At 44.0% G+C, this 24353-nt stretch overlaps 1 protein-coding gene across 1 annotated transcript in view; it reads left to right on the plus strand.

Moving 5' to 3' along the window:
* LOC137308573 (regulator of G-protein signaling 22) overlaps nt 1-24353 on the plus strand; it is a 150207-nt gene that overhangs the window by 67936 nt on the left and 57918 nt on the right. The window contains exons 13-18 of the mRNA XM_067977192.1: nt 8923-9084; nt 9712-9865; nt 14248-14314; nt 14400-14647; nt 14988-15048; nt 22298-22383. Of these exons, the coding sequence (XP_067833293.1) occupies nt 8923-9084; nt 9712-9865; nt 14248-14314; nt 14400-14647; nt 14988-15048; nt 22298-22383 (778 nt within the window). The remainder of the gene's footprint in view (nt 1-8922; nt 9085-9711; nt 9866-14247; nt 14315-14399; nt 14648-14987; nt 15049-22297; nt 22384-24353) is intronic.

The raw sequence follows: 24353 nt of genomic DNA on the forward strand, positions 1-24353 counted from the left end.
TCTAGAAGGACAAGAGCAGCAGGCACATGGGAACAACATCACCTGCACGTTCCCCTCCAAGTCACACACCATCCCGACTTGGAAATATATCGCCGTTCCTTCATCGTCGCTGGGTCAAAATCCTGGAACTCACTTCCTAACAGCACTGTGGGAGAACCGTCACCACACGGATTGCAGCGGTTCAAGAAGGCGGCTCACCACCACTTTCTCAAGGGCAATTAGGGATGGGCAATAAATGCCGGCCTCGCCAGCGACGCCCACATCCCATGAACGAATTAAAAAAAAGGTGCGCAGTCCGCCCGCTGCGCAGCTTTCAGACGGGTAACCCAGAAACCACATTAAGTGGCTCCAATTTCCTGCCATCGCGTGGGGAACGGACAGATTTTATTAGGCGGTTTACCTACGCACCCAATCGCGCACCCGCTGTCATCCGGCCTCCCCGCCAATATCGGGGCCCAGAACTGTGCACAGTATTTTAAATGTGATCTACCCAAGGCTCTATGTAAGTTTAACATAACTTCTCAGCTTCTGAATTCTATTCCTCAGGAAATGAACCCCAGTGCTTTGTTTGCACATTTTATGGCTTTGTTAACCTGCATTGCTACTTTTAATGATTTGTGAATGTGTACACTTTGATCCCGATGTGCCTCTACCCCATTTAGACTCTTATTTTCCAAGGTGTAGGTGGCTTCCTTATTCCTCCTACCAAAATGCACCAGCTCACACTTATCTATATTGAAATTCATTTGCTAATTACACGCCCTTCTGCAAGTTTATTAACGTCTTCTCGTATTTTGTCACAGTCTTCCTCAGTGGACGGACCACTCCGCATCGGACCACTAGGCACCGAACACAACAAAGGCAAACCAAGCCCAGTCGACCCTACAAAGTCCTCCTCACTAACATCTGGGGACTTGTGCCAAAATTAGGAGAGCTGTCCCACAGACTAGTCAAGCAACAGCCTGACATAGCCATACTCACAGAATCATACCTTTCAGCAAACGTCCCAGACTCTTCCATCACCATCCCTGGGTATGTCCTGTCCCACCGGCAGGGACAGACCGACCAGAGGTGGCGGTACAGTGATATACAGTCAGGAGGGAGTGGCCCTGGGAGTCCTCATCATTGACTCCGGACCCCATGAAATCTCATGGCATCAGGTCAAACATGGGCAAGGAAACCTCCTGCTGATTACCACCTATGGTCCTCCCTCAGCTGATGAATCAGTCCTCCGCCATGTTGAGCACCACTTGGAGGAAGCACTGAGGGTAGCAAGGGCACAGAATGTACTCTGGGTGGGGACTTCAATGTCCATCACCAAGAGTGGCTTGGTAGCACCACGACTGACCGAGCTGGCCGAGTCCTGAAGGACATAGCTGCCAGATTGGGCCTGTGGCAGGCGGTGAGCGAACCAACACAAGGGAAAAACCTACTTGACCTCGTCCTCACCAAACTACCTGTCGCAGATGTATCTGTCCATGACAATATTGGTAGGAGTGACCACTGCACAGTCCTTGTGGAGACGAAGTCCTTCACACTGAGGACACCATCCAACGTGTTGTGTGGCACTATCACCGTGCTAAATGGGATAGATTCAGAACAGATCTAGCAGCTCAAAACTGGTCATTCATGAGGCGCTGTGGGCCATCAATTGCAGCAGAATTGTATTCCAGCACAATTTATAACAGTCTGCATATTCCTCACTCTACCATTACCAACAAGCCAGGGGATCAACCCTGGTTCAATGAGAAGTGTAGAAGAGCATGTCAGGAGCAGCACCAGGCATACCTTAAAATGAGGTGCTAACCTGGTGAAGCTACAACACAGGACTACATGCATGCTAAACAGCGGAAGCAACATGCTATATAGTCAGAGCTAAGCGATTCCACAACCAACAGATCAGATCAAAGCTCTGCAGTCCTGCCACATCCAGTCGTGAATGGTGGTGGACAATTAAACAACTAACGGGAAGAGGAGGCTCTGTAAACATTTCCATCCTCAATGATGGCAGAATCCAGCAGGTCAGTGCAAAAGACAAGGCCGAAGCGTTAGCAACCACCTTCAGCCAGAAATGCTGCATAGATGATCCATCTCGGCCTCCTCCCGATATCCCCACCATCACAGAAGCCAGTCTTCAGCCAATTCGATTCACTCCATGTGATATCAAGAAACGGCTGAGTGCACTGGAAACGACAAAGACTATGGGCCCCGACAACATCCCAGCTGTCGTGCTGAAGACTTGTGCTCCCAGAACTAGCCGCACTTCTAGCCAAATTGTTCCAGTGCAGCTACAACACTGGCATCTACCCGACAATGTGGAAAATTGCCCAGGTATGTCCTGTCCACAAAAAGCAGGACAAATCCAATCCGGCCAATTACCGCCCCATCAGTCTACTCTCGATCATCAGCAAAGTGATGGAAGGTGTCGTCGACAGTGCTATCAAGTGGCACTTACTCACCAATAACCTGCTCACCGATGCTCTGTTTGGGTTCCACCAGGACCACTCGGCTCCAGACCTCATTACAGCCTTGGTCCAAACATGGACAAAAGAGCTGAATTCCAAAGGTGAGGTGAGAATGACTGCCCTTGACATCAAGGCAGCATTTGACCGAGTGGCACCAAGAAGCCCGAGTAAAATTGAAGTCAATGGGAATCAGGGGGAAAACTCTCCAGTGGCTGGAGTCGTACCTCGCACAAAGGAAGATGGTAGTGGTTGTTGGAGGCAAATCATCTCAGCCCCAGGACATTGCTGCAGGAGTTCCTCAGGGCGGTGTTGTAGGCCCAACCATCTTCAGCTGCTTCATCAATGACCTTCCCTCCATCATAAGGTCAGAAATGGGGATGTTCGCTGATGATTGCACAGTGTTCAGTTCCATTCGCACCCCCTCAGATAATGAAGCAGTCCGTGCCTGCATGCAGCAAGACTTGGACAACATCCAGGCTTGGGCTGATAAGTGGCAAGTAACATTCGTGCCAGACAAGTGCCAGGCAATGACCATCTCCAACAAGAGAGAGTCTAACCACCTCCCCATGACATTCAACGGCATTACCATTGCCGAATCCCTCAACCATCAACATCCTGAGGGTCACCATTGACCAGAAACTTAACAGGACCAGCCACATAAATACTGTGGCTACAGGAACAGGTCAGAGGCTGGGTATTCTGCGGCGAGTGACTCACCTCCTGACTCCCCAAAGCCTTTCCACCATCTACAAGGCACAAGTCAGGAGTGTGATCGAATACTCTCCACTTGCCTGGATGAGTGCAGCTCCAACAACATTCAAGAAGCTCAACACCATCCAGGACAAAGCAGCCAGCTTGATTGGCACCCCATCCACCACTCTAAACATTCACTCCCTTCAACACCGGCGCACCGTGGTTGCAGTGTATACCATCCACAGGATGCACTGCAGCAACTCGCCAAGGCTTCTTCAACAGCAGCTCCCAAACCCGCGACCTCTACCAGCTAGAAAGACAAGGGCAGCAGGCACATGGGAACACCACCACCTGCACGTTCCCCTCCAAGTCACACACCATCCCAACTTGGAAATATATCGCCGTTCCTTCATCGTCGCTGGGTCAAAAACCTGGAACTCCCTTCCTAACAGCACTGTGGGAGTACCTTCACCACATGGACCGCAGCGGTTCAAGGAGATGGCTCACCACCACCTTCTCAAGGGTAATTAGGGATGGGCAATAAATGCTGGCCTTGCCAGCGCGCCCACATCCCATGAACGTATAAAATGAAATTATAACCCCCAGTTTGGTGTCATCCACAAATTTTGGTATTGTACATCCGATTCCCGAGTCCAAATCATTTATGTAAATTTTGAACAACAGTGATCCCAGCAACAATCCCTTTGGAATACCACTTCCTACCTTCCGCCAGTCTGAGTAACTACCTTTAACCCCTACTCCCTGTTTAATGTTTTGTAGCCAGTTTTCTACTCGTCTCCTGACTCCACGTGCTCTGACCTTAGTCATGAGTCTACTGCGTGGTATCTTATCAAAGGGTTTTGAAAGTCCATGTATATTACATCCATTGCATTACCATTGTCTACTCTTTCTGTTACTTCTTCAAAGAATTCAATAAGGTCGGTCAAGCATGACCTTCCCTTTTGAAATCCGTGCCGACTATTCTTTATTATATTTTCGTTTTCTAGATGTTTTTCTATTACATCTTTGAGTAAAGATTCCAATCCCGTACCATGGACGTTAAGCTAACTGGTCTATAGTTCTCTGGACTTGTTCTATCTCTCTTTTTGAATAGAAGAATAACATTCGCTGTCCACCAGTCCTCTGGCACTATTCCTTTCTCTGTTGAATTTTTATATATATATATACTAGTGCCTCTGCTATCTCTTCCTTAGCTTCTTTGAGTATGCACGGATGCAATCCATCCGGACCTGGGGTTATATCTTCTCTGAGTTTGCCTAGTTTATCAATTATCTCCCTCCTTTCTATCTTAAATGTCTTTATACCTTTTTTTGATCTCTTCTTCTAATGTCATATCCACCTTGTTAGTCTCCCTGATAAATACTGAGGCAAAGTAACTGTTCAATATTTCTGCCATTTCAGTCATTCCCTGTGAGTTTATCTTGTGCATCCCTTCGTGGCCCTATCCCTATCTTAATTTTCCTTTTGTTATTTATATGCCTGTATAATTTACTATTTTATAAAATATTCTTTGATAATTTTTTTTGTAATTCCTCTGTGCCTAATTGTTTTTTGACTTCTTTCCGAACCTCTTGGTATTCCCTTTTGTCATCCTTTCCCTTATTGACTATATATTTGGCGTATGCCTTTTTCTTTCATTTCAATTTTACCCTTATCTCTTTATTAATCCATGGTGTCTCATTATTATTCTAGTTTGTTCTTGTCTTTTATCGGAATATACTTCTCCTGAATTCTATTGATCACCTTTTTAAAATATTTCCCACTGCTGTTCTGTCTCCCTGTTTGTCAGTGTTTTTTCCAGTTTATCTTCCCTAGTTCCATTCTCATCCCCTCATAATTAGCTTTTTTCCAATCTATTACTTTGGTCTTTGTCTTACTTATGTCTCTCTCAATCATTATCTTAAACCATATTATGCTGTGATCGTTTTTACCCAGATGTTCCCCTATGTTTACTTTTCTTATCTGTTCTGGTTCATTTCCCATTACTAGATCCAGCAGTGATTCTTCCCTTGCTGGGCTTCTTACGTACTGGGTAAGAAAGGAATCCTGTGCACACTATAAAAACTCCATTCCCATTTCCCCTTTCACTACCTTTTCTTGCCAGTTTATTTGGGGGTAGTTGAAATCTCCCATGATTATTATTCTATGTCTTTTACTCATTTGTTTAGATTTGCCTATATGTTGCTCCCTCCACTTCCCTTCCACTATTAGATGGTCTGTAGAATACCTATGATCGATCCCTTCTTATCCTTTATCTCAATCCATATGGATTCTGTTTCTATCTCATTGTTAGTTATGTCTTTTTTTTTACTGCCATTACGTTGTCTCTAATTAGTAAAGCTGCCCCACCCTCTTCTCCCTTCCCTATCCTTTCTAAATAAATTATATCCTGCAATATTTAACTGCAAATCCTGTTCTTTATGTAGCCATGTTTCAGTTATCCCTACTACATCTGGTTCCTCGTATGAATTATTGCCCCCAGTTCCCTTGTTTTGTTTTGGATGCCGTGCACATTGCTGTATTGCTGTACAGGCGATTTAATTTCTTTTCATTAATCGTGCCTCTCTCTTTATTTTTAACTTACGTTATACTTATGTTCTATAACTTTATGTGTTCTCTGATGATTTATGCTACCCTTATTCCTTTCCTTGATCTGATTTTTACTCTTATCTATTTCTTTTATCTTCAGGCTACTGTTATTTCTACCACATCGCCTCTCCCCGTCTTACTAGTTTAAAGTCTTATCCACAAAGCTATTCATCCTTTCCACTAAAAGCTTGGTCACATTCTGGTTCAGATAGAGCCTAGGGTCGCAGTGGTACAGTTCCTTCCTAATGAACCTAGTTCAATTTTTTGAGGAGGTAACTGACGTGGTAAATAAGGGAGTGTCTATGGACTTCCGGAAGGCATTCAATAAGGTTCCACAGAAGGGACAGTTAACAAAAATGAGAGCACATGGAATTGGAGGCAACCTATTGGTATTGGTAGAGAATTGGTTAGGAGGTATGAGACAGAGAGCAGGGATAATGGGTATGTACTCCAATTGGCAGGATGTGACTAGTGATGTCCCCCGGGGATCTGTACTAGGGCCTCAGCTTCTCACTATATTTATAAATGATTCCGAAGAGGGAATAGAGAGCCGTATATCCAAGTTTGCTGACAATACCAAATTAGGTGGCACAGTAAATAGTGTAGATGGGAGCAGGAAGTTGCAAAGGGACATTGATAGATTAAGTGAGTGAGAAAAACTGTGGCAGATGGAGTTCAATGTGGGCAAGTATGAGGTCATCCACTTTGGTCCTAAGAAAGATAGATCAGAGTATTTTCTAAATGGCAAGAATCTAGGATTAGAGAGATTTAGGGGTCCATATATAGAAATCACTAAAAGCTAGTGGACAGGAACAAAAAATAATTTAAAAGGCTAATGGAATGTTGGCCTTTATCTCAAGGGGACTGGGATACAAAGAGATGAAAGTTAAGTTACAGTTACATAAAGCTTTGGTAAGACCCCATATAGAGTACTGCGTTCTGTTCTGGATTTATTGGCCTTGGAGGGGATGCACAGCAGATTCACTCAAATGATACTGGGGCTAAAAGGGTTAAATTATGAGGACAGATTGCATAGACTATGCTTGTATTCCCTTGAGTATAGAAGATTAAGGGGTGATCTAATTGAGGTGTTTAAGATGATTAAAGGAGTTGGTAGGGTAAATAAAGGGAAACTATTTCCTCTGGTTGGTGGGGGGGGGGCGTCTAGAACAAGGTGACATAACATTAAAATTACAGCTAGGCCGTTCAGGGGTGAAGTCAAGAAGCTCTTCTTCACGCATAGGGTAGTGGGAATTTGGAACTTTCTCCCCAAAAAACTGCTGATAGATAGATTTTTGTTAGGTAAGGGTACAGAACCAAGGTGGGTAGATGGAGTTAAGATACAGATCAACCGTAATCTAATTAAATGGTGGAACAGGCTCGAGGGGCTGAATGACCTACTCCTGTTTCTATGTTGTTGTCCCAGTACTGCTGCCAGTGTCCCATTAAATGGAATCCCTGTTTCTCACACCAGTATTTCAGCCACACATTCACCTTCCTGATCTGTATATCCCTATGCCAATTAGCACATGGCTTGGATAGTAATCCTGAGATTACCACCTGTGAGGTCCTGGTTTTTAATTTAGTTCCTAGCTCCTGATATTCCCTTAGCAGGATCTCCTCCCTGTTCTTTCCTATGTCATTGGTCCTGATATGGATCACGACAACTGGATCTTCCCCCTCCCTTTCCAAGTTCCTCTCCAGTTGTTTTAAGATATTCTTTACCCTTGCACGCGCGTCGGCAACACACCCTCCTGGACTCTCGGTCGCGACTGCAGAGCATGCTATCTATCCCCCTAATTATCGAATCCCCTATGACTACAACCTTTCTATTTCTAATTTGCTGCCCCCCTCTTAGACTGTCTTCTACTCCACAGTGCCATGGTTATCATTCTGGCCATCCTTCCTGCAGCCTGCATCCTTATCCCATAGGTAGCATGTACATCGTATCTGTTGGATAGGAGCAATAACTGTGATACCTCCTTCTCTGCATCCCCTAGGTTTCCCCTACCCTGCTGACTGACAGTCACAAATTCTCCTTCCTACTATGAGGTGTTACTGTACTCTGGAGAAAACTATCCAGAAATTCCCCCCCTCCCTTATGCGTCGGAGGGTCTCTAGCTCGCAGTCCAGCTCAATGACTCTGTGCTGGAGTGTTTCAAAGCAGAGACATTTCCTACAGGTGTGGTCATCCGGGACAGTCTCGCTGTCCACAAATTCCTACATACTGCAGTCCGGACACATCGCCTGGTGCTGCCATTTCTAATCTTTATTTATTTATTTATTGTTAGCAGTAATTTATTTTTAGAACTAATAGAATCACTTGTGGTCTAGATTATAATTAGTAGATGGATTTAGTTTGAATGCAAATTAATTAGTAATTAATTACTGATTATTTATTTAATTAATTAATTACTTAAAGTTGTTAGATTGTTTAATATTTTAAATTAAAAAGTGGATAATAAATTAAACATTGAGCCTAAATTCTTCGGGCTCCATTCTATGTTGACTCTGATGTCACTTTTTAAAAGTTTGCCCTGTGTTTGTTTTATTGCCGGTTCTCGCCCTCTTCTTATTGCCGCTCTGCTCTCCCGATGGGCTCTGCTGCTGCCAGCTCTCACCCTCTTTTTATTGCCGCTCTGCTCTCCCGATGTGCTCTGCTGCTGCCAGCTCAATCGCCCTCTTTTTATTGCCGCTCTGCCCTATTACTTTTTTAATATGTGGTACCCAACAGCGGGTTGGCCAGGGAAGATGAGAGTTCATGGGTAGTTGTTTTTTCCAATTTATGTTGTCTAGCCGCAACGTAATTTTGGCAGGAAGGTGGAAGGACTGCCTGAAGTAAAGTATCATTACACTGGGTTTACAGGAGTGCCAATCTTTGCAAATCAAGATTTCCTGAAAAATTGTTGATCATTTTTCAGATTGGCCCACCCCAATCTATTTCCAATAAAACTAAATTCACTGATAGACACTCAAATTAGATTTGATTAGGATCTGTTGTTAATTTATCTGGATTTGTGCTATTTCATAACAGTCTTTATCATTCTTTATTGTGAATGCTATTTGTTCAAATCATTCTCCAATTTTACTTTTTAGATGCTTTGCTTTTTTCTGTACAAAGGATTGATTATATTTGATATTCTTTGTTTTAAAGCTACCTGAACAAAATACGGAATCGGTACTTGTTTAGTGGTGGTGAATACTGCATGAATGCAGAGACACGTGCAAGGCTGGGTCTGTCATTTGTCTCACATTGGACTGTGGAAAACTTGTGTCAGATTCAGCCAGATATCGTGGCGCCTCTGCTCCTGTATTGGTGAGTACAGGCACAAGCCTGGTAAATGCAGGTTAATGTGTTTAATGTACATTTATTTATATCTAAACAATATATTTTGTGCAGTGAAATGTATTAACTGAAAATTACGCTCAAGAAACTTGGATTATGAAATGGTTTACCCATGATTGTTACAGGACTAGAATGCCTACAATTCTGAAAGGCATATACTTTAAAGCAAAGCAAAACAAAACATTTAAAATAAATGATTTTTTTTATTCGTTCATGGGATGTGGGCGTCGCTGGCAAGGCCAGCATTTATTGCCCATCCCTAATTGCCCTCGAGAAGGTGGTGGTGAGCCGCCTTCTTGAACCGCTGCAGTCCGTGTGGTGACGGTTCTCCCACAGTGCTATTAGGAAGGGAAATGACGGTTATCATCAGTAATGACTAAAGTGAATCCAAATCTGCTTTTGAAAAAAGTCTTTTGAGTGTTCTTCTTCACTACTATTGAAGTTATTGGAGTATGAACATGGTATTCCAGCTCAAACAAATTCCAGTCAAATCTTGCAATAGAGATATTTTTAAAAATGAATTGACATCTAAATGACTACTAGAATCCCCACAAATATATTCTTATGAAATTGAACTACTGTTTCAAACAATTACAGGGGTCCGAGGTACTGTATTAACCAAGGATTTCCCATAAGACAAGCTGGCATTGCACTGAAAGATTGGGAAGATCGTCAGCTGAGACCTAAATCTGATGTAGGCCCATTTGCTAAGACTGCTAATCGTCCCAAGTTAGATTGCACTCCAAAAGAGGTGAGTATCACATTGGGTTTGTTACATTCAGCAATTTCTAGAAGTTTTTTAAAAAACTTTCACAAAACATTTTTTTTCAGCCTTACTATTTCCAATGTACATCTGCCTATCCTCCAGTTCGAAACTGCTCATGAGTGGGTGGTGGCACAAATACCACAGATATTCATATTCCCACTGCCAGGGAAGGCTGGAATCAGTCAGTAGTCAAGAAAAAAGTGATATAGATGCAAACTTCTTTCTCTGCTTTTCCCTCCAATTTTCTCCATCAATTTTGTCCTCTATTCCTCTTTCCTGCAGACATTGGGCATGAAATGTTGAGATTTTTTGGTGTAGTTCTGACATAGGAGGCCAGAATTTGAGGCGTAAGTCAGACATGCAGAACTGCACCCATTCTAAAATACTTACTAAATTCCAGTAGAATTGACTGCTGGCAGAAGATGCGCCCATCCCAAATTGTGCAAGTGTACAAAAATAACAGCATTATGAGGGCAAACACTGCTGTCCTAAAAATCCTACCGTTTAGGTCAGAATTGCACCTGACTTAAGCCTGTAGAAAAGAGGGTAAATTACCTGTATGACTTGTCAAACCAGAAAGTACTGGAGTTCACAGCCTTTTGAACGTCCATAAACTTTGTCTAAAACATCAGCTTTAACTGAAGTGATTAGAAAATCTTTTTTCAACTCTACAACTAAGAAAGCTGCCTTTCAGCAATTTCAGGCAGAGAAATCTTTTCCTTCCCACCCTTCTGTCATACCATGGGAATCTCTATGGATGTTCATGGTATCATGTCTGCTCCAGGATATTGGCACTGAGAAGGACATTGAACCTTGCCGTCCATCTCAGGGCCTCTGAGTTGGTCCTCAATGCCTCCATGTGAGTGTGATGCTCATCCAGCATCCTTTTCTTTTAGAGCAGGACTCCAGAGACCGGAGTCCGCAGGCTGAGGAGTCAGGGATTGACTTCTGCAGGGCTTCCGCTCCACACTATTAGATCCACTTTTATCTCTGGCTCCTTTGGCACTGTGAGGGTAATGAATGAAGAAGTGCCACATGTACAAAGTGACTGCTTACCTTGATGCTCTGGTGAGGTTGTTAAACTTCTTCTTGCACTTCATAGAAGTCCTGGGTGCAAGGAGGAGGTGCTCACTGCTGCAGCCACCTTGCTTTTCAAAATGTGTACCATAAGCTTGGTGGGCCTCTACCCACCAGCAACCCCACCCCCCACCAACCCCAAACAGATTGTGCCTACTGCCGCATATCTCTGTTACGAGGGCAACCAGGTCCACCTCCCTGAATTTGCCACTTGATTCTTCGATCAGGCTACCACCCTTCTCGCCCACGTTGCTTGCTTCCTCCAATGCTGCCATTGCCACTTTAAGCATCAGCAAGTTTTATAACCTGTTGATGCCTCTCATCCAGGTATTTTCCAGCCCTCCCTCTTCACTGCCTGCACTGCATTTTCTGCCTTTCCAGTGTATCTGAGGTGTTGCAGGCAGCACTTATACAGCCTGCACATCTCTGCCTACTTAAATTAGCTGGCCCCTCAGTTTTCAGCAGGCTCAGCAACATGACCCGAAGACAGACAAAAGTTCCACTCTGGAATGGTGCCATTGGAATTTTGAGTCCATTGACTCCTTGAAAGGATATATAGTTTTATAAGTGCTGGCTGCTTTCCAGTATTTCAGCCAAGTGGGTGTTACTCATCTGTGAGCTATGACAGTGAGTAAGTTATTTGACAATGGCGCGCATCACAACTGAGCCTGTACTTGCCCAGTATCAACAGCAGGAATTGTCAGGAATAATAGGTTAGGTAACCCTGGCTGATTTTCTCTTGCTAACATAGGTTATGGAGAGCCTACTGTCAGCCTGGTTATCAGCTAATGCAGCAGTAACCAGAGATTCAAACGTTCAATGTTCCTAGCCTGTATGGGCCAGCTACTCAACGGATAAATTGCCGGTGTTGCCCAATCTATTTTTAAAGTTTAATTTGGGGATCTTGTGGAGTTTAGGGGATTTTCCCTCCAAGGGGACAGCTAAGAATAAAGTGATGTAGTATTATTATATTGCTATCATTCTAGAGAAATCTTTGGCCCTGGAGACAACACACTTTTTTTTAAAGGCTCTTTTAATGAGTACAGGGGAATCATCCATGTGCCCTTTGCAAATCTGCAGAATTGACTTATTACCATTAGATGGCAACCAAACAAACTCATAAGCAGGGGACAACTATTTGATAAACAATCCTCTTAATTTCTAAGGCCAGACCATCAAATAAGCAGATGAAATGCAAGAAGTGTCTTGGAACGTAAGAGTTCAACTGTACAGTAACAGCCTCACTCTGATTAATTTATGTATCTATTCCCTTTATTCAGGAAGTTAGGTTATTGAAAAGTAAAATGATTTCCTAGTTTGCTGTTGTTTCCTCTATGTCCTTGCTCCATACCATCCTTGATGTACTTCTGTGCTGCATTGCTATTTGTCTCAGTTATTGATTGACAACTGAAAGGAAGGAAAGGAAACCCATTGGGCCCAAAAACCCATGGGCCTAACATCCTGGAATAAGTGCTAGGATGTACACACTCATGACCCTGCGAAAGTTCACAGGTTTAGGGGAAAATCACTTAATTTGAATAAACGGAACAGAGTTTCTGCCGGGGCGCTTCTCCAGTGGAACCGTGGTTCTATAGCCCCTGTCTGAAATTCTTGACCCCGCAAAGACCTAAATCTTGATTTATGCCCTTCCACAGCAGAGTAAATCCAGGGCCATAGATTCTGTTCACTAGCTCCCCACAGCAGCTTGCTTGAGATTGGGCACGACAGGCAATCATAATACACTAGCAGAGGTAAATGCATTGCTGCTCTATAGTGTTGTACCAAAGTTCTGATACCAATTTGGATTATTTTCTGAGCATTTTTGGACACAGCCTCAAGCTGGACATTAATAGGTCTCTCATTCATACACTCTCATACACATATGAGGTCAGGTGCAAGAGGAATTAAGTTCAAATCCCAGAGTCTCTGGTGATATTCAAAATCCATGGATCTCATCCACATATAAATTGTTTATCTTGGACAGATTGTTTGGCACAGCACCAAGTGGAAAAAACATCCTAAATCCAAGCCCCATCCACAGGTGGTGGAGGTCATGGGTTTGGAAGCGATATTAGGAACAATATAAGCAATTAATGGGGTTGAAATTCCTCATAATCTTCGATAGTAACACCGTAGTTACACTATTACAACGCCAAAAAGATTAGGGAAGTTTGCATTTCAGAGCATTATGCTGTGTATGCATTGTTATTGCACTAAATGTAAATTACCTTGATCCTTTTGGCAGCTTTGAGAATTTGCCCATCAAAATCACCTGCGGCTCTTCTCCATAAGAGCACCAATTACCTGGTTTCCCTATGCACGACAATTTCCTGCTTTTATGCCGCAACTGCAATCTGGGTAAATTGGACCCATATAAACCAGGTGCAGCTGCTCCCCCAGTCACCTGGTACAAGTGGTAGTGAGGAGTTTAAGAACTTTGAAGAGTCCCCAAGTTTTGTTTTGCTGATTTCTGGCTTCACAAATGTCTTTTCAATCTGGTTGTTTCACAGTTTTGATCACTGGAAGTAACATTCGTGCTACACAAGTGCCAGGCAATGACCATTCCATGCAACAAAAGAGCCTAACCACCTCCCCCTGACATTCAATGGTATTACCATTGCCGAGTCACCCACCATCAACATCTTAGGGGTTACCATTGACCAGTAACTCAACTGAACCAGCCACATAAATGCCGTGTATTCTGCAGAGCGTGGCTCACCTCCTGACTCCCCAAAACCTCTCTACCACCTACAAAGCACAAGTCAAGAGTGTGATGGAATACTCTGCACTATCCTGGATGGGTATAGCTGCAACAACACTTAATAAGCTTGATACCATCCAGGTCAAAGCAGTTCACTTAATCGGCACCTCATCCACTAGCCTAAACATCCACCCCTTCCACCATTGGTGTACAGTGGCTGCAGTGTGTACTATCTGCAGGATGCACTGCAGCAACTTGCCAAAGCTTATTCAGCAGCACCTCCCAAACCCTTCACCTCCACCACCTAGAAGGACAAGGGCAGCAAGTGCATGGGAACATGATTTCCCTCCAAATCACACACTATCCCGGCTTGGACATATACCGATGTTTCTTCATCGTCATTGGGTCAAAATCTTGGAACTCCCTACCTAATGGCATTGTGGGAGCACCATCAGCACACGGACTTTAGCTCACCACCATCTTCTCAAGGCAACTAGGGATGAGCAATAAATGCTGGCTTTGCCAGCGACGCCCACATTCTGAGGATGAATAAAAAAGAAACTGAAACATACATTTTATCCTCCCACAGTCTCACCCCACCCCTACATTTATTGATCCCTCCAGCAACCCACGTATTCGGAATGACATTGGAGCAGGTATTCCCCTTGGGCGTAGCTCAATATGCCAATATTATGGAGGAGGAACAATGCTGTGCTCCAATTTATCCCCTATTGCCTCCAGAGCTGCAGTCTGCTTCCATGGAGGTGGAAGCCCTAACTGGTCCCTGGCTACTTCTCAACTGTGGCTCTGTTGCATATGTCAACGCAGATTCCACTTACTGCATTGTTGCCGGACAAACCTTCCAAGATGCTGTAGCAAAGGAGAGATGTAGACTCAACAGTCACACCTGCCAATCACTATACATCCTTGGAGATTGTCTTCAGAGCCTGCGGATACGAACAATGTTCCTCAAACATCCTTTGTTTCAGGTGAGAGCCCATGAGCTTTAGGTCCCATGACTCTGAAACCATTGGTAGCCTTCTCAGCCTCTCCTGGGAAGAGGGTACATCCTTGCCCATCTCCATGCTGGAAGATTCTACCAGTGACACTTCCTGAACCTCACTGTGTACATTTCCCTGGGGTGAACTCTCTAAGTTGGGAGAGCAACTTCCACAGGGACAAACTGGGTGCGGTTGGGAATGAGATAGATGGGGTTGAATCAGTCTGCTGGCTCTGTTCGGCAGCTTGTTGTCTGCTCCCCTCCTCCTCCTCTTGAACTACCATTTCCTGTTCCATTGCTGAGACTCCGGTTCACCTCCTCTTCCTCAGAGTCTTCTGTTATTGGAGCCCCCTGTGGCCACAGTGCATCTGCAGGGAAGGATGGCAGAAGGTGAGAAGGAGTGAACATGACTCCCTTAGGATCGAGAAGAGATGGTAAAGGTATTGGAAGGTTGAGTGTGTGTGGTAATGCTACGGACTGCCAGGGCAAGATTGTGGATGTTGAGGTACTCATCTGACACTGGCAATCTTCTGCTGGCCATATCAGCACAATTGCGATGGGGCTATGCATGCTCAGGATGTCCAAGGCCTTCTGATTGTGCAGGGTCAGGAATGTGCAAGTAGGGATGCCCTGCTGGTGCCAAGCTGCTTCTATGCACTATATGCTTAGTTTGCAGTTAAGGAATGTGTGGCAAGAGTAATGGGGAGGTGAGATGAGAGAGGAATGGGTTTAAGTATGTCCAGGTGGAGGAACATGTTTTGGATTGTGCAAGGCAGTAGCTCTGTATTAGAGGAGATGTGTGGCCATGGTGAGGGATAGGGAGTTGTTGGTGCCCATAAGCAGAGTGGAATGTGAAGGGTTCATAGTGTGAATGGTGCTTTAAGAGGGTCAAAGGTGGGCAAGGAAGAAAGACGCAAAGTGTTTTGGACCTTACCTGCTCAAGCTGTTGAACTTCTTCTGGTATTGCTGTGCAGTCCTCGGTGTGAGGGCATTGGCATAGAGTGCCCTGGCCACCCCTCACCAGGCAACAAGGCTGGCTCTCCTGGAATGACTTGCTGCCTGGCAGACCTAAGAGTCTGTCCTCTTTGATTTCTACCTCTTCCAGGAGAGCTTGCAGGTCTTCTTGTGAAAAATGCACAGCCCTTCGGTGACTTGCTGCCCTGTCATGGTGCCCCGTGGCCACAGCTGGCCTGTGACTAGTCATGATTCTGGCAAAAGGCACTTCAGATTAAAGTGGGAGATGCCATGAGTGGATCAAATAAAAGGGGTTGAGGAAAGAATCTCTGCAGCCTCCCTTTGCTATCCCCAAGTGCACTGATGAAGAATGCAGTCTTCTGCACTGAAATTTCCTGGTGTCTATGCTGCTAACGGTACCTTTGCAATGTTATTATGCCACAACTAATGCCACTTCATATGCATATGAACTTACCCAGAAAATTTCCGTGTCACTCCTCCTGCTGGTGAATGGTGTTATTTTCAGGCACTATAACACCACTATGGACATCGAGGAAATTGAGGGCCAATATTATACTAGTGATAGGAATAAAAAAATGTACTAAACACTGAAGAAAGAGAGGAAGAAAATAAAATGCAGAATCTACTGAAGGTGAGAGCAGAAGAAACCCATTTGGCAGAGCCTATGTTGTGCACAATATAGTTGTACTGCTTTTAGGCACATAAATTAGATTTATTTACAAGAAAAAGAAATCATTTCAGTGAATTTGCCTTCATTTAATTGATGTTCCTGCAATGTTTCCAACAGCCTGTTAGTGTCCAACAGAAACACCCAGTGAAGAAATGCAAACCAAAGACTGTACTTCACCTAGCCCAAAGAACACTCCTACCAAGTAAACAGTTTCAAAAGAAGTGTTGCATTGGGAACACGTTCAACGGCCCTGTCAGCACTGTGGAGAGTAAGGAGTGAGTTCATATGCCGTGCAATAGTGGGGAATGGTTTGTCGATAGTTTAGTGGAGTGAGATGGTGGCAAAAATAAATTTTTGCCTTTATTGGATTTTTAATTGGATTTTTTATTGCTAGAGACAGGATTTAAGGGGTTAACTCCAGGTCACAGCAAGTATTCTTCAACTGAAAGGCCATAGCTTGGACCAAACAGGTTGGCTACAAGGGGCTCCAGAAGATGTGAGTTTCTGGGGCAAGCACAGTGGGTTATCTAAAGTGTTCATTCTTTCATTGACCAGGGTATCACATTCAATCACAAACATCCTGGCCATTGTCAAATATTGCTGGCTGTTGTCCTAATGTAATTATGAGAGATGCAGTCTATTACTGCCTTTGGTTTCAGTATAACTTTAAAGTGGTCGGATCATGTTTCTGTGGGAAAGCAGGAATGATCCCATGCTACCTTGGAACATCCCAAAGAATTGGGATGTTCCAATTTGGGATTGCTTGGGATAATGGGTGTGATTGACAGCTGTGTCTGAGGCCTTTGAGAAGAGGATAGGGTCATTGATTGGCTGTGGTCCTCCTTGACGCAGTAGCCAGGGGTCTCCAATAACAGGATTATACTGGGCTGTGTGTGCAGACTACTGTCAGTGTTTCAGCATTGTAGCCAGCAGTCTAGGTGCTCCGGGGGAGAATTTCTGTGGGGGTTCCCTGCTCTCCCACCGTAATGTCAGGGAGTAGCATATGTGTTGAGAAAAAAAGGGGAGAGAGAAAACAGGGAACTCTAGACCAGTTCACCTGACATCAGTCGTCAGGAAAATGCTGGAATCCATTATTAAGGAAGTGGTATCAGGGCACTTAGAAAATCATAATATGGTTAGGCAGAGTCAACATGATTTTATGAAAGGGAAATCGTGTTTGACAAATTTAATAGAGTTTTTTGAGGATGTAAATAGCAGGGTAGATAAAGGGGAACCAGTGGATGTAGTATACTTGGATTTTCAAAAGGTGTTTGCTAAGGTGCCACATAAAAGGTTGTGCGAGATAAGGGCTCATGCACTTGGGGGTAACATATTAGCATGGATAGAGGATTGGTTAACGGACAGAAAACAGAGAGTAGGGATAAACGGGTCATTTTCAGGTTGGCAGGCTGTAACCAGTGGGGTGCCGCAAGGATCGGTGCTTGGGCCTCAGCTATTTACAATCTATATTTGTGACTTGGATGAAGGGACCAAGTGTACTGTATCTAAGTTTGCTGATGATACAAAGCTAGGTGGGAAAGTAAGCTGTAAAACCAAGGTGTTTTACCTCTAAAGTCATGCATTCTGTAAGTCAGTGAACACAGGTCGGCAGAATACATGACTTTAGGAGTAAACCACCTTGGTTTTACAGCAGTAAATCTAAATAAATGGCTGTGACTGTTAGGAGTCCCTGAGTACTTCTGACTGCTGGTGAAGCCTTGCTTCTGCTCAGTGAGAGATGGGCCTCATCGAAACTACCTGAAATGGAAACAATGTGAAGGGGCCCAAAACACAACTTTGTTGTGGAAACAAATGCATGCAATTTTTTTTTCTTATTTACTCCTAGAGAAAATTTTCTGAAGAGCAATCCTTTGGTGGGTATGTAGAAGGTAGGCATTAACCCATTTAACCTATTTAAGTTAAATGGGTCAATGCTTACCTTATATATACCCACCAAAAAATTGCCCATCAGAAAATGTCCCTTTATTGTTAAGTATTAGTTCTAATTTGTGTTCAATTCACTTCAATGCAAACAGCCCCGAGTCAGTATTTTACTTGGGAAATGTAACATTTGTGATCAGAGAATGAAAGATTTTTTAAAAAGCAAAAGCTCTCATGGAAGGGCAAAGATATAGTTGAACCTTATTGCAAATGTGACTAACTCTGTGGGCAAACATACTTTGGAATATATTTTTTAAAGTATATATGCAAATAAAAATACCAGAGGACAGGAAATTTATTTAACAGGGCTGAAATTAAAGGCTAGATTTTGTATCTCAAATTTCTAAATTAGTAGGAGTTTGCTCTACAACCAAAATGTTTACTTTAGATTCTATTGTAGCCCTTATTAAAATACTAAATGCACACTGGATGATATACCTCTCATTCTCAAATATGCCCCAGCCTTTGATATAACACAATAGCTTGTTAAAGTATTCACTCTATAGCATGCCTAATGCTGATATATAATGATTTCCTAAGTTAACACATCTTGCTTTCTGTCCAATTAAATTCACAAATCCTGTTCAATACACTTTTCATAGCACACTGCTCCTTATAATGTTGCCTCAATAAAACAGTAAAACTGATATGCCAATAACTCCTGATATAACATTTATTGATTATGGGTTCCGCCTGTGTTAAAGGTACCTTGATAGATATCCTTTTTATAGCGTACTTATTTTATGTCTTCCAGATATTTCTACTAAATTGTCATTAATTTCTTTCCCACAGCCAGCTTCTCCTTTCAATCGGCAGTATTTTGTCTCAACCCTCAATCACTATGCAAGATTTTCAAAAGGTAGAATTACGTAATGCGAAGGAGATTCACAATTTAGAGAAGTTAGTAAGTACTCAGCCGAAAACTTAAACCAACAGAAAATAATTGAGAAAATCCTTATAAGGCAACAATGACTTCACATTTAACCATTTACTTCACCAGAGTTGGCGCGGGGTTGGGGGGGGGGGGGGAATCTATTCTGAAGAGAATATAATGAAGCTGTCTTATTATCAGATCATGAGTCCACAGCCAGTTTTCTGGTTCTGTTCTTTTGCTAGTAGTGGTTGTCATGCAGAATCAGTTGTTATGGTTGAAAATTTGTGACTTGCGCAAAGTTTTGTTGCACCTGTGATTTGAATAGCAGCGATAATGAGGTTCCTGCCACACTATCAGTCGATTTTTGTCTTGCTATCATCCGACTTGATTTTAGAGCTAGCCTCGAAATGGGTGGTCAACGTTCCGTCCCGTACAGACGGAAGCTTTATTAAAATTTAAATTGGCTCCTACGCCGGTTATAGGACCCCAGTGCAATCTTCAGGTGCAAATGGGTGGTGCATGCACCATGCATACTCCACCCAGTGTTACTGGACGTAGAGCGGCCTAGCCAGCAGTCTTTAAAGCGACCCCTGCAGGCTGCTCTAAAAACAGGATAGAAACCACAGTGCCATTGAATTTTGTGGGGACAGGAGGAGCATAAATTTTCCTCCTGGTCCCAGAAAAATCTTGCCACCTATTTCCAGTCACTTAGAGGCATCCCTCCACCCCCCCCCCCACCCCATCCAAATGATTGCCTCCCTCACCCGTAACATTTAACTTTAGGCTCTGTTCCAGGAAGGAGCCGCTGGATTTCCCGCCTCTCAACCCTGATCAGTATTTATTGAGAACTGGCAGCTCACCGATCCAATTCAGATAGAGGCCCGACTGTGAAAATGGTTTGGGCCTCTTGCTAATGCAATCGGGCAGGTGGCGTGAACACTCCGCCCACCGGCCACCTGTTTTGCACTACAGTTGAAAATCGGCCCCTATGTCTTTCAGCCCTTTGAGGTAGGGAATGAGAGGGACATATAATTGATAATGTATGTCAATAAATTTACATTGGCTCCATCTCTTCATAAAACAATTAATTGTTGGGCACAGATGAAGATCTGGAGAGCAGAGCATACATTAAAAGACCAGGACCTTTTAATTGCGTGTCGTCTCATTCATTATTTGGCCTTAGTTCTCTAAAAAAAGAGCAAGTAATAATTGCATATAGCACATATAGAATGCCAGATAAATTATCCCTACATTATTATCAGGAGGAATTTCCATGGCCAATGGAATGAAAATTCAGCGAAATAAAGAATGATAATCCACTGGTGTTCATTATTTCTAAATAGCTATTTATTTACAGGGCTCTAAGAGAAATACGACTTTTAGATTGATGTCAAGTCCAAGAAATTCCAGGCTCCAGGGGCCAACTGTTTTTAAAAGGTTTTAGATACACAGGTGGAAATTTGTCTGGGCCCAGACACGGCACAGTGCAGGCACCGCACGCCTAATCACATAGGCGCAATTAGGAGGTAAAATTGGAGCTCTCATTATCATTAATGCCAGCGCTAGTAGCACTATTGGTTAGCAGCTCGCCTTATGTGGGGGGGTGCCTGAATATTGGATGTCCCTGATGCTATTTAAAAGCAGTCTGAACCTCTTAAAGGGGGGATGCATTTTGGCTGCAGCCAACTGGAAGGCAACTTCTGAACATGGCCGCCAATGAAGCTTCTAAGATCCCCGCATCTTGGTTGCAGCAATGGAGGTCTTGGTGAAAGAGGTGGGCAGGAGAAGGGACATCCTCTTCCCACCAGGCGGCAGGAAGGAATCCGGACAAGCTGCTCAGCGGCAGAGGGCAAAGGTGGCAGAGATCGTCAGCCCCAGGACATGACTGCAATGCAGGAAAAAGTTGAATGACTGACCAGGTAAGGGAAGACTCTAACCCCTATTTCACATCACTCTCTGCATAACCCTGCACTACCTGAAGCTCTAGAACTCATAACCCTTCCCTCCCCGATTACCAGCACTTTCTTCCATTGATTAACAGCATGATCCTCCATTCACTGCAGCATGCTTCACTCCAACTCCTTCTGCTCCTAATGCCACACACTGCACTTCCTACTGTCGAAAACTTAATTACCTATTATATACAATGCATTAACTCCAAACGCTTATTTTCAGACAAGTAAGAATTTATTAAAAGAAATTTGTATACAAGGGAAGCGTACCCTAAACAATGGTCAGGGCTACGTCTTCACTGAACAAAGGAAACAGCTCACGTTTATACAGTTAATCAGCAACGCCCACCTGTCGTACATGTACATTCTTTATTGGTTCAGGTAGTTAGTCAATCAAAATAGGGAACCCACCCTCTGGTTCCTCATGACTGCCTCGTGATGTTGGACACAGGCCTAGGAAAGTATTTTTCCTTAATAAACAGTTTTTTTTATCAGTAGGTCCGTACCTAGTCTCAAGGCTATACGGTCATTCATTTCTGTTAGTCAGACAGTTATCAGCATAAGGGAAAAATAGTGCTTCTGTATGTCTTTGGTGAGAAACTAAAATATAAGCTTTCTATTATATTCAGCTGGTCAGTTAATATGGTCAAATATCCATCATGCATTTCTTTTTATGGTTTAAGGGTATTAGAAAATTAATATGGTCAGGTCCACATTCATGGTTTAGGTGTATTAGAAAGTTAATATGGTCAGGTATCTCTTTATGCATTTCCACACTACTCTTCTCACTAGTACACCCTTTACCTCCTCATATCTCTGCCACCCTTCATATACCAGCATCGCTATTCTACCTTGATATGCACATCCGCAAAGCATCTTTCAAGGCTACCACTCACACTATCCCTTCTTTCTTGCAGGCCAAGCTTGCGAGCAATAGTAGGGAGGAGGTAAGGACAGGAGGAGGGAGTGTGTCCATTCAGGTCCTCTCTCCAGTCAAGGAGGACGTCATACAGACTGTGGGTATGGGTTGCGTCAGGGGCATGGCGAGTGGCGAGGCTGGAGAATGCACCCTGCAGGATTCTTGGTTGTCCTAGATTCTGTCCCTTCTCACTGAAATCTGACCCTCACGCACTCTGCATGACAAAATGCAGCTGCTTTCAGCAACCACTCATCTGCTACTTATCCTTGACACTAAATGTTAATCTTTGTCTCTCTCTTGCCTTTCAGGTGAAGAAAACATAGAGCACCCAGAGGCTGAGGAGCTGGAAGAGAGCAGTACTCATGATGACACAGCGTCACTCAACCTAACTTTAGTGAGCACCAGATCAGAGACTGGCACTACGCATACTTTACAGGGTAGGCTAGAGGGGTCAGCACTGGGAGAATCACCCAGCACTAGTGCGCAGGAGCATAGCAGACGGATGGGACAGCCCAAGAAGCAGCTTGCCAGAGGGAGAGCTCGCGTCTTACCTCTGCTATGGAGAGCACAGATGAAGATCTGGAGGGCATAGCGTACATTAAAAGGCAGATTGCTATACAACAGGACCCTTTAATTGCACTGGGCAGTTTGCCAGTGACCTTGCGCACAATGGCAGAGAGGATGGCTCTAGCTTGGGTGAGGTCGTCCAGCACAACATTGAAACAGTGTAGGCAACCATTGGAGCGTGGTCAGCTCTATAACACTACAGTGGGGCCCACAATGATGGTGCCTCTGGTGATAGCACTGACAGCTTTGCCGGGTGCTCAGACTGTTGCCATCATGGCTTTGGGGTCTAACATCTCCTCAGCCTTTCAATCCATGAAGGGGAGCATGGATAGGAGTGTGCAGAGCATGAATAGGAGCTTCCGGAGCAACATCACACTCCTTAGGGGTAATTTTGACTTTGTCGATTCTGTAAAATGGGCGATATTAATTCAGCCGCCAGTCTTACATGTAAAAAGTCGGATAGCCAGGTGATAAAGGATAGAATACTAGAGCCTGGTCTTCAATTGCTTCCAAGCCTTTATTCTCATTGCTCTCCCTTACACATCTTGCACCATCTAGATAAGCTCCCTCCTATAAAAGGATTAAAGAGAGTCCCCAATTGATACGCATCTCCTGAATACAATTAACACTAATTGATATAAACTACATGGATACAATTAAATTACATCTGTCCCAATTTTCATTTTCATTGACCAAAGGAAATGAAAATCGGGAGAGATGTCTAACGGGTGGCTGAATCGATATCACATATTTTACACTGTTGCCGAAAATCAAAATGACCCCACTTCACTCTGTTCTCACGCAGAGCAGAGGGTGTAGAGGTTCAGCCCCATGACAGTGGCATTGGCTCCATGGGAGAGGCTCATGCTTTCCTCTCCCATAAAGGCAGCACGCCTGCTCCCCTGCTAGTATCTGACCCAGTGCCTTTATTGGTCCCACACAGCCAACGCCGGCACCGAAACACAGCAGTCTGCAGCCAGAGCTGCTCAAGATCGCCCACCAGGGCCATCTTAAGTGCCTTCAGTGGATGACCAGCAGCATTCCATCTCCCAGGCTCCTGCAACAGGGGAACCATCTCTTAGACTAGGTAAACGAGCACAAAGACCAGGCACTAAGGGATTGCATTTCAATATTAAGAGAAAGAAAAGTTGTTAAATCCACAATGTGCACAATATTAAGTAAAGAGGGTTTTTTTGCATTGATCTTCATATTCTTAATTATGTAAAGGAAGACCCATATAGTAGTAATGTTGGAGGCCATTCAGAAGCACAAAAGGTGGAAGGAGTGGGTCAAATGGTGGGGCTGTTGGTGTGCCGGGGACAGGGTTTGATTAAGAGAATTTCTCCTCAATAATTTGTTGCTTTACAGCTCTGGCAGCTGGCAGCACTGCTCAGCCTTGGTCTTCCTTATCATCCTTTTCTTCCTCGTACACCTGCACTTCTTCTTCCTGTGGCAGCTGCAAGGCTTGGTCCTACTGAATGGCATAGTTGTAGAGCATGCAGCAAACCACTACAAATCTGGCGACTTGTTTGGGGCTATACTGTAGGACTCGACCCGATCGGTTCAGGCACCAGATCATTTGTTTGAGGACACCTATGGTATGCTGAATGAGAGCTTTGGTTTGTGTGTGGTTATCATTATATTGACGTTCAGCATCTGTGCCGAGGATCCTAACAGGAGACATGAGCTAGGTGTTGAGAGGATACCCACTGTTTCCACGAAGCCAGCCTGACACCCGCTGGTCTGGGTGAAAGACAGAAGGGATTGAGGACTGGCACAGTATGAAGATATCATGAC

The sequence above is a fragment of the Heptranchias perlo genome, chromosome 3 (assembly GCF_035084215.1).
Source record: "Heptranchias perlo isolate sHepPer1 chromosome 3, sHepPer1.hap1, whole genome shotgun sequence".
In the NCBI taxonomy this organism is placed as follows: Eukaryota; Metazoa; Chordata; class Chondrichthyes; order Hexanchiformes; family Hexanchidae; genus Heptranchias; species Heptranchias perlo.